Source organism: Stegostoma tigrinum, chromosome 19 (assembly GCF_030684315.1).
Source record: "Stegostoma tigrinum isolate sSteTig4 chromosome 19, sSteTig4.hap1, whole genome shotgun sequence".
In the NCBI taxonomy this organism is placed as follows: Eukaryota; Metazoa; Chordata; class Chondrichthyes; order Orectolobiformes; family Stegostomatidae; genus Stegostoma; species Stegostoma tigrinum.
The window spans coordinates 50,793,433-50,811,469 of record NC_081372.1 but is presented as its reverse complement, the minus strand read 5'-3'; the positions used below and the strand labels follow the sequence as shown (position 1 = coordinate 50,811,469).

General features: G+C 39.6%; 1 protein-coding gene across 4 annotated transcripts in view; it reads right to left on the bottom strand.

Annotated features, from left to right (window-relative positions):
- Positions 1-18,037, bottom strand: part of LOC125461393 (solute carrier family 12 member 5-like) — a 987,635-nt gene that overhangs the window by 300,825 nt on the left and 668,773 nt on the right. For all 4 annotated transcript variants that reach the window (XM_048550117.2, XM_059652837.1, XM_048550118.2 and 1 more), the window contains exons 2-3: positions 16,603-16,697; positions 1,013-1,144 (exon numbers count right to left, since the gene is read on the bottom strand). In XM_048550117.2, the coding sequence (XP_048406074.1) occupies positions 1,013-1,144; positions 16,603-16,697 (227 nt within the window). The remainder of the gene's footprint in view (positions 1-1,012; positions 1,145-16,602; positions 16,698-18,037) is intronic.

Sequence of the window (18,037 nt, the reverse complement as noted above, 5' to 3'; positions counted from 1 at the left end):
ACGGAGACAGCCATGTTTCTTTTGTTTAATATTTCAGCCAGAAGCTGTTTGGAAGCAGTTCCATTAGTTCAAACCTCAGAAACAAGCAGGCAAAGTATGAAACCTGTTCCAGTTTAAATTTCACCTGAGAACTCAACTCAGCTATTTCACTGCAAAAACTTCAACATGCATTATGAAACCTTCAGTTTTAAAGCTGCTCATTTAATTTTTTAGTCATGAAATCCATTTAAAACAATTCAGGCCGGTCACAAGGGACACCAGAGATCAGAAATCAAAGATTAAGGTTAATGTAATATGTAAAACTGCATGACATTTATCTGCATCCAATCTTTGCATGTGGGTGTGTGAGCAAGACCAAGTGTGTGTGATTCTATGTCATTTATGGATAAGTGTGTGAAAATAAAACCTATTTTATTTCTAAAATTTCCAAAGCCTTCTGCTGAGTTTTAATTAAGACATACGCTGAAAGAAGTAAAGAAAGGGCACGCTCATTTTGAAACAGAACATATTGATCTTGTGAATTATGAGACTCAGCACATCTATGGCACAGGGGAGTGTTGTTTTTGAATGTCTGGCCAACTTCCAGATCAATGTTTTCATAAACAAACCCAAAGGATCACCACAACTCAATTCAAGTTAGAATAAGTTGTGTTTAAAATTCCTTGATGTTTAAGCTAATATTGGGTTAATTGTTCTGAAGTTGGACAATGAGGTGCTTTGAAAGAAAAGACAGAAGCTTCCACACATTATAAACATATTTGGGATTGGTTTAAATGTAAAGTGCCAAAAACTTGAAGGGAATTTGATATTAGTTCTTAAAATCATTTTTTCATCACACTGGATCATATCGCCTTTGATATTAGAATCAAGTAGCCTCACAATAGTTCAGAGAGGAACTCGATTGTTATCTAACTCCTTGGTTACTTAGCGAGTAATGCTTCCACAAAATATAAAAACACCGTAAAAATGGAAATATGACCACACTGTGACTCTCTGTCCCTTTTCTTTTTACCTTGACTTGCTTCTTTTTGGTCCCCTCATTATTTTCAGCCTCTTCATGTTCTTTGACACCCTGAGGAAGATTGGTGTAATTGGCTAGTCCACTGAGAAGGGATGATACCATTGGGCTGGTGTCCATTTCCTCCTGTAAAGCAGCAATGACAGAAAACAAAACAGTGAATTTCTTGCAGCAAGAGGACAATGACAATTTTGTGTTTCTGCAATGGGTAACACGATAGTACTGATTAATATGGACATTACAAAACTCTTAGAAACTGAATGCCATGTTTGCACGTATTGAATATTAATATTAAACTAACAATGCAAATGTTATAAAGGCATTGTCTAAAATTCCAATGTTATGAATTATTCTGTGACATTTGCAGGCCCAGTCTGACACTGATACAATCTCAAACTAATTGACGGTCTCTGACATACCAATCACACAGATATTGTAAAGAATAGTCAGTATGAGGAGCTAGGCACCGAATGAAGAAGCAGAAGGTAAATATTTCATATTATTACTTGAGTCACATGCAAACTGGCACACAGAAAACAAAATTAGTAAAATTGTGCATGGCTCAGAAATTAATGTGAGACAAGTGGGTTCCAGTTCACAGGCCACTGACATCAGTACTGAGGAAAATGGGATCTGTGCCAAAGGGCTGGTCTCCATCTGAAATGTGCAGGGGCTGATGCCCTTTCTGCTGTGTAACTATGGAAGAGGGAAACATTTTTAAATAAACAGTGGAGAGAAGAGATCTAATGATGTTATAAATCAAAGTGTAGAGGTAGAGCTGGTAAAGAAATACATTAATAAAGGGCATGATAAATATACCATGCCAGGAAGGGGCAAACAGTCCAAATCTAAGAGTCAACCAACAGATAAGACTACAGGTGGGCTGCACAGTGGCTCACTGCTCCAGGGACCTGGGTTCAATTCCACCCTAAGGCTGTGTGGAGTTTCCACAATCTTTCGATGCTTGCCTGGGCCCCTTTGGCTGCTCTGCTTTCCTGCCACAGCCCAAAGATGTGCATGTTTGGTGGGTTGGCCAGGCAAAAGTGCATGGGGGTGTGTAGGTTAGGAAACAAAGAATTTGAACTGGCTTGAGTGATGATGAAAAATGATAAAAGGTTAGTCATGATAAATGTTTGCAAAAACAAAAGGATAAAACTGAAGGTTCTGTATTTGAGTGTATGCAGCATTTGAAATAAGGAAGTTGACTTGACAGTGTTGATAGAAATAAATAAACAGGATCTGACAGCCATTACAGAAAAGTGACTTTAGGATGATGTAGATTTGGATCTGAAGTTGTGTTTATTGAAGAGTACAGGAAATTTAAGACTAACAGGATATTAGAAAAAGGTGCTTTGTGACTCTGTTAATTGAGAATGATATTTGCAAAATAGAGGGATATCACAAGTTCAGGAAACAAAGAATTTGAACTGGCTTGAGTGATGATGAAAAATGATAAAAGAAGAAGTCACGTGTGGGACTGGTGTACAGGCCTCCTAACAGTAAGTACATGGTTGGGTGGAACATAATGGAAGCACATCAGAAAGGTACAACAATAATTATAAGGCATTTTAATCTACAAAGAGACTGAAAAAGTCAGCTGGCAAAGTGAGCTAATGTGAAGTGTTCATAGAATGTTTTTGGGATAGCTTCTTAGAACAGAGCATTCAGGAGCCATCTAGAGAGCTGTACTAAATCTGGTGTTGTTCAATGAGATCAGGTTAATTGACGATCTTCGATGAAGTCACCCTAAGTGGCAGTGATCGTCATATGATTGTATTTTACTTGCTGTTCAAGAAAGAGAAGATTTGTCCAAAACTAATGCTTTTAAATAAAATAAAGTCTCTTTTGTGGCATTGAGGCAGAGTGCTACGGTGAAGTGACTCATGAACTAACAAATTGAACAGTGAACTACCTACAGTAAACTGACAAGATCAGCTAAGGCACAGGTAAATGGAAATACAGAGGGAGACATTTAAGGAGTTATTTCAGAAAACACAGAATAAATAAATTCCAATTGTGGATAAAAATGGTTAACTTAAAAAGTAAAAAAATTGTATAAAACCTGCAGAGAAAACAGATCATTGCACAAAAATGGGTGGTTGGTTAAATGATTATGTAGCATGTAAAGAACAGCAAAAGAGAGACTAAAGGGTTAATGAGGAGGAAAAATTAGAGTGAGAGAAAGCTAGCTAGAAATATATAAATACATCGTAAGAGTTTTGGTAAATATTTACAGATTGTGAACACAATAAGCATTGTTCCGTAGAAAAGGAACATTGAGAATTAATAATAGGGAATAATGAGAATAGAGACAATGAGATGGCAGATGTATTGAACAGATAGTTTGCATTGATCTTCACAATACTGGTTGCACAAGTGACTTTGAGAAACACTTATAACTCAAGAAATGAAAAGAATGGAGGAATTCAGGCAAATTATAATCACAATATTTCAATGTGATAATTTATTGTTATCTAACATCTTTCAGTCTGTTGCATGTGTGATTGTGGACTGGATTCTTAAGGGGTATGAAAAGTGTTTTTTGGACACATATTTGAAAATGTTGCATCTGTAATATTATCTCTATTTCATTGAATTCTGGTTGTGTCTCAGTAGTAAGAATTCAATTTCCCAGAATGTTTGGTATGTCCTCTCTTTAACTTGTTGTTTGTTTTGAAGAAAGGGCTGCATCTTACCCTGCCCACAAATGCCAATTGAACTATTTTTTTTTTTCAGAAATTTCTGTTTTCATATCAGATTCCAACATTTGCAGCATTTCGCTGTTTATGATACAGTCTATCTGTTTGATTTATTTTAAATATATTTTTATTTGGCCTGGAGGTACATAAGACCACATTGAATCCACCCAATTCCTTAGTTTTCTATGAGAAGCATCCCTGCTCATTTCTATGAATAGTTTAGTTCCTTCACACAATATCCCTGATAGGCTGTGATATAGTTAACTTTTATGGGGAAGTTTGGAAGTGGAAGGCACTTTCCTTGCCTCTCTTTAGTTGCTGTGCTTCCAAGATCCAGAAAAGCAGCCAAGCTTTATTATGACTGGAACATTAAAAATAAAATGATGCATTCAGTCTGATTCAAATATTCAGACAAGCAGCCTGACTTCTAAGATACCATCCTGAAAGTTTCACTCACCCCACCCCCATCCTGGCTTTCTGTCTTCTATTAGTTACACATTCCTCTATTCATGTTCAAATAATTGCCCCAATGCTATCTTATTAAATTGCCTTATGTGTAGTGCCTTATTAAATATATTTTGGAAATACAAACATATTGCTCCCAATGGTTCCTCCTTATCTATTCGGCTTGTTATGCCCTCAACGAATTCCAATAAATTTGTCAAACTTTATTTCCTCTCATCAAGCCACGCTAACTCTGCTTGATTATATTATGTTTCTCAAAATGTTCTGCTAGCACATCCTTGACAATCAACTCTCAACATCTACACAATGACAGATGTAACACTTTTTTTAAAAAGTCCATTCATTTGACACAATTTCTATTTGCAAAATATTTTATAAACCCAATGTAGTGTTTGCTGTGTCTCCCTTTCAACTTCCTTCTGTGATGAAAATTGTCTCAGGTTAGCAACCTATACTTTGTTCCATTACCTAATGCTTTTAAAAATAAAACTGTCCCAGTTATCATTGTTAAACACATTGAAGCCCCCGGCTGATACTTGAGATTTTCAATATATGCAAGGTTAGATTCTTAGAGATCAAAGGAACATAAAGATATTAGTGAGATTAATTTTCTAAGTAACAGTGGGTTTACAGTCTTCTCCAGAGTCTGGCACCTATTCATGCAGTCCTACTGTTGTTTGGTGAATATCAAACTAACTTAACACTTCAGACTTCAAAAGAAAATTGATTCAGAAGTGGCACATAATTCGCACCACCAATGTTCAAGGACTCCCATATTGAAATAACTGACAAGATTTTTAGCTGCTCACTGGGCAAGCAAGTAAGTGGGTGACCGCGTATTTTGTACCATTGACTAACATGGCAGCTTGCTGGCTTCATGCCATCCTCAGATCAGTTCCCAGCAGCAGAATGGGGATATCGGCAGGGCCAGCCATTCACAAGTGGCAAATAGCCAACTAGGCCATTGTTACAGTAGTCACTTAAGGCTATCGTCAGATCCTGCTGGCATTATGGAACTGCACTGCTCCTGGAGTTAGCCTCTTAGCAGAAGATTGGGGAGGCCAGTACTCCATGCAGATTTTAGGGCTCTCTCATTTTTCCCTGCTTTAGCTGCAGCTGAAGGCTGCTCTATGGAAGGGCAACCCCTCAACATTAGCAGCACAATTTGATTTTATTCGTCATTTAAAACCACAATTTAAATTAACGTTGACTTATACACTTGTAGTCTTTTTGTTGTACAAGTCACATTCATCCTAAATCATAGCAGGTTAATTGCTGTTTCTACCAAGCAAAGTTTTTAATCAGAAATTTCACTAAGCTGCCAAGTTGATATACCATTCCTTCTCACATTATTTAGGTCTAAATTATAGAGCTGATTTGTATTGAATCTTTGATCTATCTCAGCAAAACATCCTTCTTCATCAAACATCTGTTTTCTGAAAACAAATTTAGAGCTGCATATACATTTCTCTTGCTGACAGAATACATTCTGACAGATAATGAGTACATTACTAAAACATAGCCATGAACATGTCAAAATCCAGGATTTATCTTACCATTATTGGCCCTATTATCTTTCCTCCTATTCATGCGAACAGTTCCACTAAATAACGTTGTGACTTGAATGCTTAATGCAAAGAATGTGGCCGAGAGTTCATCCAATTTTTCACTTTCTGATCTATTAAATTTGTTACTGATCAAACTGAAAGATGTTAGTGCCAGAGACTGGAATACATTTGAGAAATTCATTTCCAGAATTTCTAGCTCAGGTACAATAAAGTTTAATGAAAGCTGTTTCACCCCTTACTCTTACCCAGCGTCATGCATTTCCCCCTACTGCTCTGGTCGTGCAGTTTTTTTTTCATTTTTTTGGCAAAATCTAATTATTTTGATCAGCAGAAAATTCATTTTAAAAAAGATCATTTTGCATTGCCATTGTATATCCACACTCTAGCCAAGCCGTCCATCCTAGCATCAACCATTACTAACCAATCTCTGCCTATAACTGCCTGAATAACATTGCTGGGTTCAAACATAACTTAGCAAAGAATTGTTTGGCTTTCATTGGTCAATTGATACTATCAGTAAGTATAAAGTGTGGGTATCACTGTAAAGGTTGCATTGATTGTCCCTCCGTCCTTTCCTTGAGAAGGCTTTTGTTTGTTTTCAATGTCCACTGCTGGAATTTAGCACATCTGCAAAGGTGTTAAAAATGGAATTCTGGGATATTGCCTGAAAGAATATGATGAGTGCAACAGTCACCAATTTACATGGGGACCCCACAGAGCCATGGACACCATTCAGAATACTGCTATGCTGGGAAAACAAGGATACACCCAGCAGCTCTCTGCTGAGGAAGAAAACACCGCATTCACCGAATGGTGACATCGATTTCTTTGTTCTTTCAGAGTGGGGGAGCCAATTACTGGGGGTCATGAGTTCAAAGTGAGAGGAAGAAAGTTTCAGGGAGATATGCGTGGAAAGTTCTTTACACAGAGGGTGGTGGGTGCCTAGAATGCGTTGCCAGTGGAGGTGGTAGACGCAGACACACTAGCGTCTTTTAAGATATATCTGGACAGGTACATGGATGGGCAGGGAGAAAATGGGCTCAGACCCTTAGAAAATAGATGACAGGTTAGACAGAGGATCTCGATCGGTGCAGGCCTGGAGGGCCGAAGGGCCTGTTCCTGTGCTGTAATTTTCTTTGTTCTTTGTTCTTTGATCTTTGATATCAATCATACTGGGTGATAATGGATACATCATCCACTCCTCCCTGGAAAGTTTCAGATCATAGAAGCCAAATGAAACAATGATCTTAACAGCCAATGTCAGCATCGCCCTCACCCTGGTATGAAGCTGCAGGTCATGTTGAAGGAGGTGACACCAAATTGTGACCAGCTTCTTGTTCAATCAGGATGACCTCACACTCTGCTCCTGGGTAAAGCGCAGCTTGGGAAGCTGTTCTTGGAAAACCTGGCGTGGATATGGCACATCCCTTTGTGTTTCTGTAATAAGCACAGCCACTTCTACTAATATCAATTTATTCAACTTTAAGATGGAGTAAAATTCAAAATTGTTTGGATAATGGTTTGGGAGCCACAAAGTCAAGTGCATTTCTGGGTCCTGACCATGGGTCATATTGATGTGTGATGTGCAAAATGGTTTTAAACAAAGTGGCCAAATGACACTCAGCTAAGGCTTGAGATGAAGAAGGGCAGAAGAGAGACAACAATATTTAAACAGGAAGCAACGGCTTTTATTGAGACTGTCAGTTTATGGGGAAGTTGGCAGAGGGAAGATCAACAACTCATGTTAGGGCTGGCACCATGCCAGAGTGTCTTCCCTGGTTTTGTTTCATTTATTCATAGGATGTGCTCACTTATTGCCCAACCCCTATTACCCTTGAACTGATTGGCTTGTAAGGCCATTTCGAGTCAACCAAATTGCTGTGGGCCTGGAGTCACACGTAGGCCACACGAGGTAAGGATGATCACTAATGAACAATGAGGATATTTACAACAATCACCATCATTAAACTGTCTTTCTAATTTACATTTTTATGGAATCAGTTTTGCCATGGCGGAATTTGGATGTCTTCAGAACATTAATCTGGGACTCTGGATTATTAGTCCAGTGACATTACCACACTTCACTGCCTCAAGATTTAGTGATCTTTCTTTTGAAGTACTCCTGGGAGTGCTGTCAGTGCAATGAGATATTTATTGTTGCGGTTGATTGGCTCGCCGAGCTGGTTCATGTTTCGTGGTTGCTTCATTACCCTGCGGGTAACATCATCAGTGCAGCCTCCGATGAAGCGCTGTTGTGTCTTCCCGCCTGTAACTTAAACTCTGGTGTCCGTTGAGCTTGATTACCTCACTTCCGGTTTTCCTTAGCAATGGAGTGTATATGGAGTCGAGTTTTATGTGTTTATTGATAGCTTTCTTCATGGCTTCTAGGAATTCCCATGCTTCTCTTTGCTTTGCCTGTCCCAAGATCCTGCTGTTGCCCCAATTGAATTGGTAGTTCTCCTTATCCGTGTGGATGGAGATGAATGAGTATTGGTCATGTCTTTTTGTTGCCAATTGATGTTCATGTACTCTTATGGCTTATTTCCTTCCTGTCTGTCAGATGTAGTGTTTGTTGCAGTCTTTGCAGGGAACCTTGTACATGACATTGGTCCTGCCCATAGCGGGTAATGGGTATTTGATCCAGGTGAGCAGTTGGTGTAGGGTTGATGTGGAACAAAAACCAAGTTGCTGGAAAAGTTCAGTAGGTCTGGCAGCATCTGAGAAGGTAAAAACAGAGTCAACGTTTCGGGTCTGGTGACCCTTCCTCAGAATCCTACCTCTGAGGAAGAGTCACTGGACCTGAAATGTCAACGCTGTGTTTTACCTTCATCGATGCTACCAGACCGGCTGAGCTTTTCCAGCAACTTTGTTTTTGTTCATGATTTACAGCATTGGTAGATCTTTTGGTTCTTATTTAGAGTTGATGTGGGTTTGTGCGCTACTTTGATGCCCAGTCGTTGTAGGAGTCTTGTGGTCAGTTCAGATGTGTTCCTCATGTAAGGTAGCATGGTGAGTATGTCGGGGCATGCAGCATCTTCCCGGTGTTGTCATATAATAGGCATCTTCTGACCCAGTTTTTTGGGTATCCATTGTCTTTGAATACCTGGAAGAGGTACTCTTCTTCTTCTTGGTGAAGCTCTGTGCTGCTGCACTGTGTTGTGTGTCCATTTAAATAATGTTCTCACACGACTTTGTGTGTGTTAGGGTAGTTGCTGTTGAAATTAAGTACTTGGTCAATGTGTGTGGCTTTCCTGTGTATCTTTGTTAGGAATTCCCCATTTGTCCTGCGTTCCACCAAATAGTGAGATGAAAGATCATCCAAGGCAGAGCGTAAAGATCTGAAGATCACCTCAGATTTGTTCATGCTGAATCGTACTGAAGCAGGATCTGATATGTCCTGTTTCAGCTTGGCAGAAACAAATAAACACAGACAATTGAATAGAAACACGTTACACCATCTGTCACAAGCTACGTTATGGAAAGGAAGGCAACACAGATCGGACCAACAAAGTTAACGTTGCCTAAAGAGGATGATAATGATGTGCTAGGAGGCAAGGTGGAGGAGATTGTATTGTCATTTCAGAATAGTGCACCACCCATCAGTATAGACATGCTCACCTTGAATCACGCACATGTAAAACAGGTAAAAGCAATCTATGCTGCAGGAGATGCAGGAGGCTGAAGGATAGGCATAGCTATGTTCAACATGGATGGTAATGTAGAACATCACCAGCTGGACATAAAACAAGTCTTTTTGCTGGAGAGATAGCCAGGTCCAGGGTCCCTGAGGCTTTGCAAAGTCATGAATAGAGAACAGAGGAATCCATTCATGATGTGCTCCACTGGGCCGCAGGCATATCAATTAATCTAATATGTGGCCGGCCCCTTGAACAGTCATCTGTGTTTTTGAGCTGGGGTAGATGCATGGGCAGGGCATCAATCACCAGGCACTGATGGTGTAACATCAGAAGGGATGCCAAGGGTGTCCCAGCAGGTCATCCACTCTGACACTCAAGTGGGTGATGAAAAGGGTGAGGCAGATCATGAAGAATGCGAGATGGTCATCCTTCATTGGGCACGTTCATCAGTTGACCATGTATGAGGCATGAATGCAGGAAGGTCCTCTGCCAGCAACTACCCCTGAATCATTACAGGCGGGCAGCCTGTTACATCTACTGGCTTTGATGATAATTGTCATATGCATTTCAGCCACTCTCACATGTAATTTACCAGCCTGCTTCCACATCATCATCTTCTACAGAAGCAATACCTTAGATGAGCAGCTGAGGTTGAACAGCCCTGCATCAGTGATCTCTCTGCTACCATCTGCCCTGACTAGTGTATCTTTCACAGTCACTGATACATTTTAGTTTCAGGAAGCTCATTCTTTGTCAGTAAACTTGACAGAGTTGATACCACCTTTAATCCCTTTTAACTACTTTCACGACATCTCTATCACTGATGTATACCTGCTGTGTAAGTGACTGCTTCTCATCATTGCTTGCCTCCACATCTTTTTTAGATTCCTTACAGTGTGGAAACAGGCCCTTCGGCCCAACAAATCCACACCGCCCCTTGAAGCATCCCACCCAGACCCATCCCCCTATAATCCACACACCCCTGAACACTACGGGCAATTTAGCATGGCCAATCCACCTAGCCTGCACATCTTTGGAACTGTGGGAGGAAACCAGAGCACCCGGAGGAAACCCATGCAGTCACGGGGAGAATGTGCAAACTCCACACAGACAGTCACCTGAGGCTGGAATCGAACCTGGGTCCCTGGTGCTGTGAGGCTGCAGTGCTAACCACTGAGCCACCATGCCGCCCCTTTAAGTAGCGCATCTTCACATATCACTTCCTGACACCAACTGCCAGATTCTGGGACTTGTACCAGTTCAGGGTTGGTGCTTTAAACTGCTCAGAATAACCTTACTTTGGAGAGAATCACAGCAGGAACAAAATGCATTCTTATTGTGTCTTTAACATAAAGAAGCCATCCCAGATAAACTTCATGAGAGCACGTGTTGAAGATAACTCACACACCGATTCAAAGAAAAACATGTTCAAAGGGCTAATGAGCAGATTGGTCAAAAAGTATGTTAAATTAAAAAGAAAAGAAAAGGAGATGATGAGATTTAAGGAGGGAATTTCAAAGCCTAGCACCTACGCGGAAGTGTGCATTACTGCCAAGGTGGGACTGCAGAGCAGGCAGGAGAGCTGGAGAAACACCAAACCACCAGGATGGGAGAGGATAAAGAATGAGAAGCCTGAGAATATGGTGGGAATTGGACATAAGACTGAAATTTTTATTAAAATTATCAGCAGATGGGGTGCCAATAAATACAGGTCTCTAATACATGCTATGTGTTTAAACCTGCTGTTAATCTCAATTGCTGTTCTTTTAGGCTTACACTCCTGCATTGGCAGGCTATGCGCCTGTCAGCTGCTGACTCACATACTGGGTCTAATTGTTTTTAGCTGTGGTATAAAGTTGGGGCAAGTGATAGAAGTGCAATGTCCCACCAAGGTTACAAATGATCAGATCGTCTTCCGAATATTGCAATGTGTTTGAACTATTGATTCTAATGGAATGTCAATTTTGGAAGCTCTCTAAGTATTGCCAGCTGTTCTATTGGTTTCAAGATCTGTTTGTGTCATCTTGGAATAGTGACCACATGGCTCATTTGGGAATGCAGAGACCTGTCTTCCACATCCTCAAATTATAGGGTAGCGGTTAGCACTGCTACCTCACAGCACCAGGGACCCAGGTTTGATTCCTGGGCAACTGTCTCTGTGGAGTTTGCAATTTCACCCCAGGTCAGCGCGGGTTTCCTCCGGGTGGCCCAGTTCCCTCCTACAGTCTAAAGATGTGAAGGTTAGACAGATTGGCTGTGCTAAATTGTCCGTGGTGCCCAGGGATCTGTAAGCTAGGTGAATTAGCTATGGGAAACTCAGGGTTACAAGGATAGGGTGATTCTGGGTGGGATGCTGTTTGGAGGGTCAGTGTGGACAAATGACCTGCTTCCACAATGTAGGGATCCTATATCAAATAACTAACATGCTACACCAGAAGCTTAGTTTTTGATCCAATTTTCCTCATTTGTTCAGCCAGAAAAATGTGAAGAAGCAAGATGAAATCTGAATAAAACAGCACAACTTTATTGCGGAGAGATAGTAGGAATTGCTGATGCTAGAGAATCTGACATAACAAGGTGTAGAGCTGGATGGACAAAGCAGGCCAAGTAGCATCAGAGGAGCAGGAAAGCTGACATTTCGGGTCTAGACCCTTCTTCAGAAAAACTTTATTGTGGAGCTTTCTTTTCAAACTTAAACAAAAGTACCAATGGGACATTGTGAGAATAAATTCAAGGAAAGTGTGTTAAAAAGAGTTTTTTACTGATGGTTCAGGAGTTGGTGCACTCCATAGTGTAGTACTGAAGAAAACAAACCTATTAAGTCTCAGATGTACTGACTGTTGTATGAGATTCATTTCTTCTTGCTTGGCTTTCACTGAGTGAGCTGCGATTAACATTAATGTCCTCAAGCTCGGAGGAAAGGAATCAGCCAGTGAGTCCATTTCTAATTGTTGGCTAGTGAACTTTGCTGATGCATTGGGATATACAATGCATCAGGTTTGTCTCTGATAACACAGTGTGGAGCTGGAGGAGCACAGTGGGCCAGGCAGCATCAGAGGAGCAGCAAAGTCGATGTTTTGGGTTGGGAAACAATAACTTTCCTACTCCTCTGATGTTACCTGGCCCACTGTGCTCCTCCAGCTCCACACTATGGTATCTCTGACTCCAACATTGGCAGTTCTTACTGTGATGCTCCAATATTGACCAATCTGTTAACTCAAACATAAAGAAGACTCAAGGAACTGGAGAACAACCAATGACTCTGAAGCTTTTTAGCATGTCGGAATGTGAAAGCACAGGAAAATGACAAAAGGAGACCATGTTGCATTGATTAGGTTCTTATTCCATTCAATATAGTTTGAAAATGCGATTTATCTGAGATGGTTAAAACATATGGTATGGCAGAGGGAAAGAAACTATTGCTCTGGTGGAATAATCCACAACAAGGCAAAATAATCTCAAAATTACTTTAGGGCTAGATGTCAGAAAACACTTGCTCATTGGGTAATGAAACACTGGAATTAACTTCTAAAAAATACTGCTGAGGCAATTAAAAGTTTCAAAATTGGGATTGATAAATTGTTGGGTAAAGGGATTAAGAGGTTTGAAACCAAGATGACTAGAGATTGGAAATCAGAAATCAATCAGTTGTGTAACGGGCTGTGGGGATAGTGTTATTAACAGGCATTGAAGTATTTGATCCACAGTGATCTTATTGAATGATGCAAAAGGCTTGAGAGGTTGGATATCTTCCTGTTAAATGGTACAATTTTATTACTTCAGAGAGTCTACATGAAGAAAGATTAAGGGTAAATGTGGATAACAGCTGCTAAGTTAATTTTAGACAGTCAAGTTCTTCTTCAGGCTTCAAGTTGGCTGCCAGACCATAGCAGCAGATTATCCTGGCATAACTAATGGAACCACTGAAAGCACAGGTAACCTCACAGGCCACGGATGGAGCACACCAGAACGCCTTAAGAAGCCTTTCTTACATTTGATTTTGCTTGTCTGCATTGCAATTCTGTTAGAACTCAGTTCTGCTTCTGCAGTGCTGGGAAACAGGAACAAATCCCAGTGTGGCCAGCAGCAAAACTACAGGACATGCAAATACACCTTCAAAAAGAGACTTAAAAAAAATTCAGAGAAAATAACCTCACACAGTAGTCAATTTCTTGCTTGAGTTCTTTCTACAAAACTTGTAATTGGATTTGTTTGATCCAAATAAAAGATTTTTAGAAAGCTCTATTTTCAATGTAAATGCAATTCTGGAAAAGCACTCAATGTAGATTCTTAATTCACATCACTGTTGGCATAAATTTTTAATCATGTACAATACATTTACAGGCCCTGAATTTATTGACAGGTAGTAAACCACATACACCATTATTGTTAGGTATATCAATGAATGGATTGTGACAAATAATAGACTATGAAGGGCAAATGGTTATAAGTTACTGAGCAGTTTGTACCATTTTTGATAACGTTCCAAAAAGGCATCTCACTCTTCGCCTTGCTGTGAGTTTGATGAAGTTCGTACATTGAAACATTAATTGCCTATTAAATTCATTCAAGTATGTTGCTTAGTAATTAATAACTTAAGCAATCTTTTATCAAATCAAAATCAAATTCTCTGATCCAGAAATAAAGTAATTAAAAGTCTGCAATCTCATTATTTCAGTTTGTTTTTGTTGGAGATTTTATTGCTGTAAATTTCTCTTACCATTCCATTTTGTCTTTTCTTTTCCTCACTCTCAATCCAACTTTTCTTTTCCTTTCTCTTTCCCATTCTGCACCAGATTCAACTTGAAGTTATGCACTCTTATTCAACCTTTTTCTCAGTTGTTGCCACTGTTTTCTTATTAGTTCTGAACTCTCATCGGTTAAAAATTGGATCCATTGATGTTGCTGCCATTCCCAAGATATCAAATAACCCATTGCTTTCATTGTACCCTTTTTAGCTCATATTTCCAACAAGCTACAAAAACAAAAACATTTTGAACAGAAGTGTGCAAGAAAATTACATGGACAGTAAGAAAGGATATATTGGCGTTGGAGGCAGTTCAGAAGAGATTCTTTAGGCTAATTCCTGAGTTGAAGTGATTTTTATTTTATAGAATCTCTGCAGTGTGCAAACAGGCCATTCAGGCTAACAAGTCCACACCAATTCTCTGAAGAGCATCTCACCCACCCAGATTCACACCCTCCCCCCCACCCTATATTTTACTGCAACTAACCCAAATATCCTTGGACACTATAACATGGTCATTCTATCTAACTTGCACATCTTTGGACTGTCAAAAAGAAACCAGAGCACCCAAAGGAAATCCATGCAGACAGGGGAGAAGCTGCAAACTCCACTCAGACAATCATCTGAGACTGGAACTGAACTCAGGTCCCTGGCACTGTGAAGCAGCAGTGCTAACCACTGGCCACAATGCTGCCCTCACTTAGCTAGAATGGCTAAATGGGCTAGGCCAGTATGAATTCGAATTTAGAAAAATGAGATGTGATTTTATTGAAATATACAAGATCCTGAGGTAGCTTGACAGAGTAAATGTTGAGCAGATGTTTCCATTAGTGGGTGAGTCTTGAATTAGAGGTCAACATTACAGAATAAGAGGACACTCATTTAAAATGGAAATGCGAAAGAATTTCCTCTCCCAGAGGATAATGAATGCCTGGAATTCTCTGCCCTAGAAAGACTAGATCAGTGGTTTCTAAGATTACATGTGTCTCAAGTGATTCCATTTGATTTCTTCAACATAATCCTCTGCTGTGGCCTGACAGCTAGCTTGAAGCCTACAGAAATACTTGACTGTCTAAAATGAACTTAGATTACAGAAAGTATTTAAACAGGAGATAGATGGATTTTTGAAATACTGAGGAGTTATTTGATTCACGAATGTCCTTAGGGAAGGAAATCTGGAATTTATCTGGTCTGAATGTGACTCCAGATCCAGAAACATGGGTAAATATTAACTGCCTTCTGAAATAATTGAGCATGTTACTCAAGTCAAGAATAATCAGGGATGGGCAGCAAATGCAAATGCAAAGATGCTTCACTCTGGCAAATTCTGGGTTATTCAACCGGTTTTTGCCACACAGGGGTCTTTTACACCATACACATTTGTTAAATTGTTTCCTGTATCGTTCTGCATAACTGTTTGGTTCTGAATTTCTGTCCAAGTTTAATGATCCATTAATGTATGAATCCAATGCATTCGTAAACATAACGGAGAGCCTCAGGGTGGGGAATGCCATTTGTGTGAAGTCAATGATGGAGCTGCATAAATCAACCAGAATTGGACCTCATGCCATATCTCTTCATCTGCTGCACTTGCTCACATTAATCATCAAATGCATCATTAGCATGCCATTACTTTTCTAACGAGGGCAGGTGCAATGCCTTTATGCTGCAATTTAGTAAAGGCAAAAGGTCCCACCTGCTCCAAAGGTGTGTAATAACAAATCTAAAGAAGTTGACTCAAAAAATAGGTTTTAAAAAAGTAAATGCAAACGTGTCCTCCTTCCTGCACTCCCTACACCTACTTTCTCCTCATCTTTGATGGTTTTCTTCCATAATGGGCTTTGCTTGTATTCAATTGGATACATGTGTGTTTCTACGGGTGGTGATTACTAGTTTCAAAGAAAGCCAAAAAATTGTCATGGTGACTTTGGTGGTTGGAAGGTATACAGCTGTGTGAGATAATACTTCTGGGTAAAAAAGAGAAAGAGGTAAAGGCAAAAGAATATTTCCAGTTCAATATGCTACTGCTTTGAAAAATATAGCCCATTTCAGTGTTAATTATTCAGGCACAAAGATAATATTCAGGGTGCACTGTATTTAATAGAAATAGGTATTAGCTGGTCAGTTTCAGACAAAGGATTACACAAAAGATTGAGATCAAAATGTGCAAGCATCACTCTTTGCAAATGATATATCAGTTCCAAGAAATATTTTGAGATAGTTATTCAACCAACTTGATGTTGTAACTTGATCTCAAACAAATACTCAATCTTAATTTTAGAACATATTCTGTTCCCATTCATAGGCTTTTGAATCATTGGTGGAGTCCCTACAAGATGGCTGATGACATCATATTATTGAGTCTTAATTTGTCAGTCATTCAGACACAAAATCCCTGAAATTAGCATCACAACAACTCAGCTATATGGATGGAATTTAGTGCTTGCTGTAAATTGTTTTAAATTACCTCAAAAAGAGCCATGTTTTTTCCATCATACTCTTTTCCTTTTTCGACTTCTGTGCTATTAATGAAGGGACTGCTCTCCTTGGGGTTTCCATCTCCTGTACAGACAGAAACAAAGAGAAGCACTATTCAAGATGTGTTCAGGAGAAAGGAAAATAAGTGACACACATAAACATCTAATCCATATTGCATACATGTATATAATGACTGAGTCTCATACATTCACCTCAAACCACTTTCCAAGAGACCTACAGCCTCATAACAATAATTCTGTGGCTTTACGGTAGAAAATCATCCTACATGCTTTGCAATGTCTGGATCAGAGGAACCCTTTCCAAAACCATACTGGGAATGAAATTGGAACACACAGAAACATGAGGTAGATTAAGTCAAATTTACAAAAACTATGAGAAACAGTAAAGAGAATTCTTGAAAATAGGACCATGAAACATGAAGCTTCTGTTATCAATAGTTAAATAGAGGAGAGTAAAATAGGCCAGTTTCAGAACAGTGAATCGAGCAATCTGAGGTTTAGGACTGAAGGGAGCTGCATAGATAGGGTGGAATGAAATCTTGGAGAGTTCGACAGGGAGTAGTCTTTAAAGTTAAATTTTCTTGTAAATGGAAATCCTGCTAGAGAAAATTAGGTAAAGATGCAATCTGTAAACTGGACATTTGAGGGGATAATATGGGCAGTGGAATTTGGGGTAAATAGGTTCATGCATCGTTTGGACCTCAGGACATCATCAAATAAATGTGCTGTTGGGATTGTTGAGTGTTTCACAGATGAAGGAGTGAGGTAGGACTGGAGGCATTTGATAATGCATAGTTTCAGACAGTGATCATGGGCTTCATGTGAAGTTTGAAACTCAGCTCAGTGTTATACAGGACTGAAAAGATGAAAAAGTGTCCAGTTTAGAAAGACCAAGACAGATGTCCTTCAGTCTTCCGATTATTTAAACAGAAGAAGTTAATTATTTTTTATTCATTCTTAATTTTGGACAGTTTGGAAGCAGGTCAAGAACAGTGGTGGAGAAGAAAGCAGAGTTCCAGCACCTGCGAAAGCTGACTCGCATAAGATGGGTTTCCATTGTAACATTAGGCATCAGCACAGCAGTGTGCATCATTCATAGTGATTATCCAAGTGGTGTTCTGCACTGGTATGAATTGCATGTTAAAACAAATATAAGGCCAATTTTAGGAACTACAAAGGGTGGAAGATTGCATTCTGCAATTGCTCTTCAGCAAGCACAGAACAGGTTCGTACCTAGTCCACAGATGATTTGACACCATAATTGTTTTTATTTTTAATTGAAATCAACAGTGAAGAAAATTTGGAGATGGGCAAAAATGGCTGCAAATTTTCTCATGGATCATTTCACACTGCTGACAAAGACTATTTCAGCTATCACTTATTAAAAAGAAAACATTGGAATAT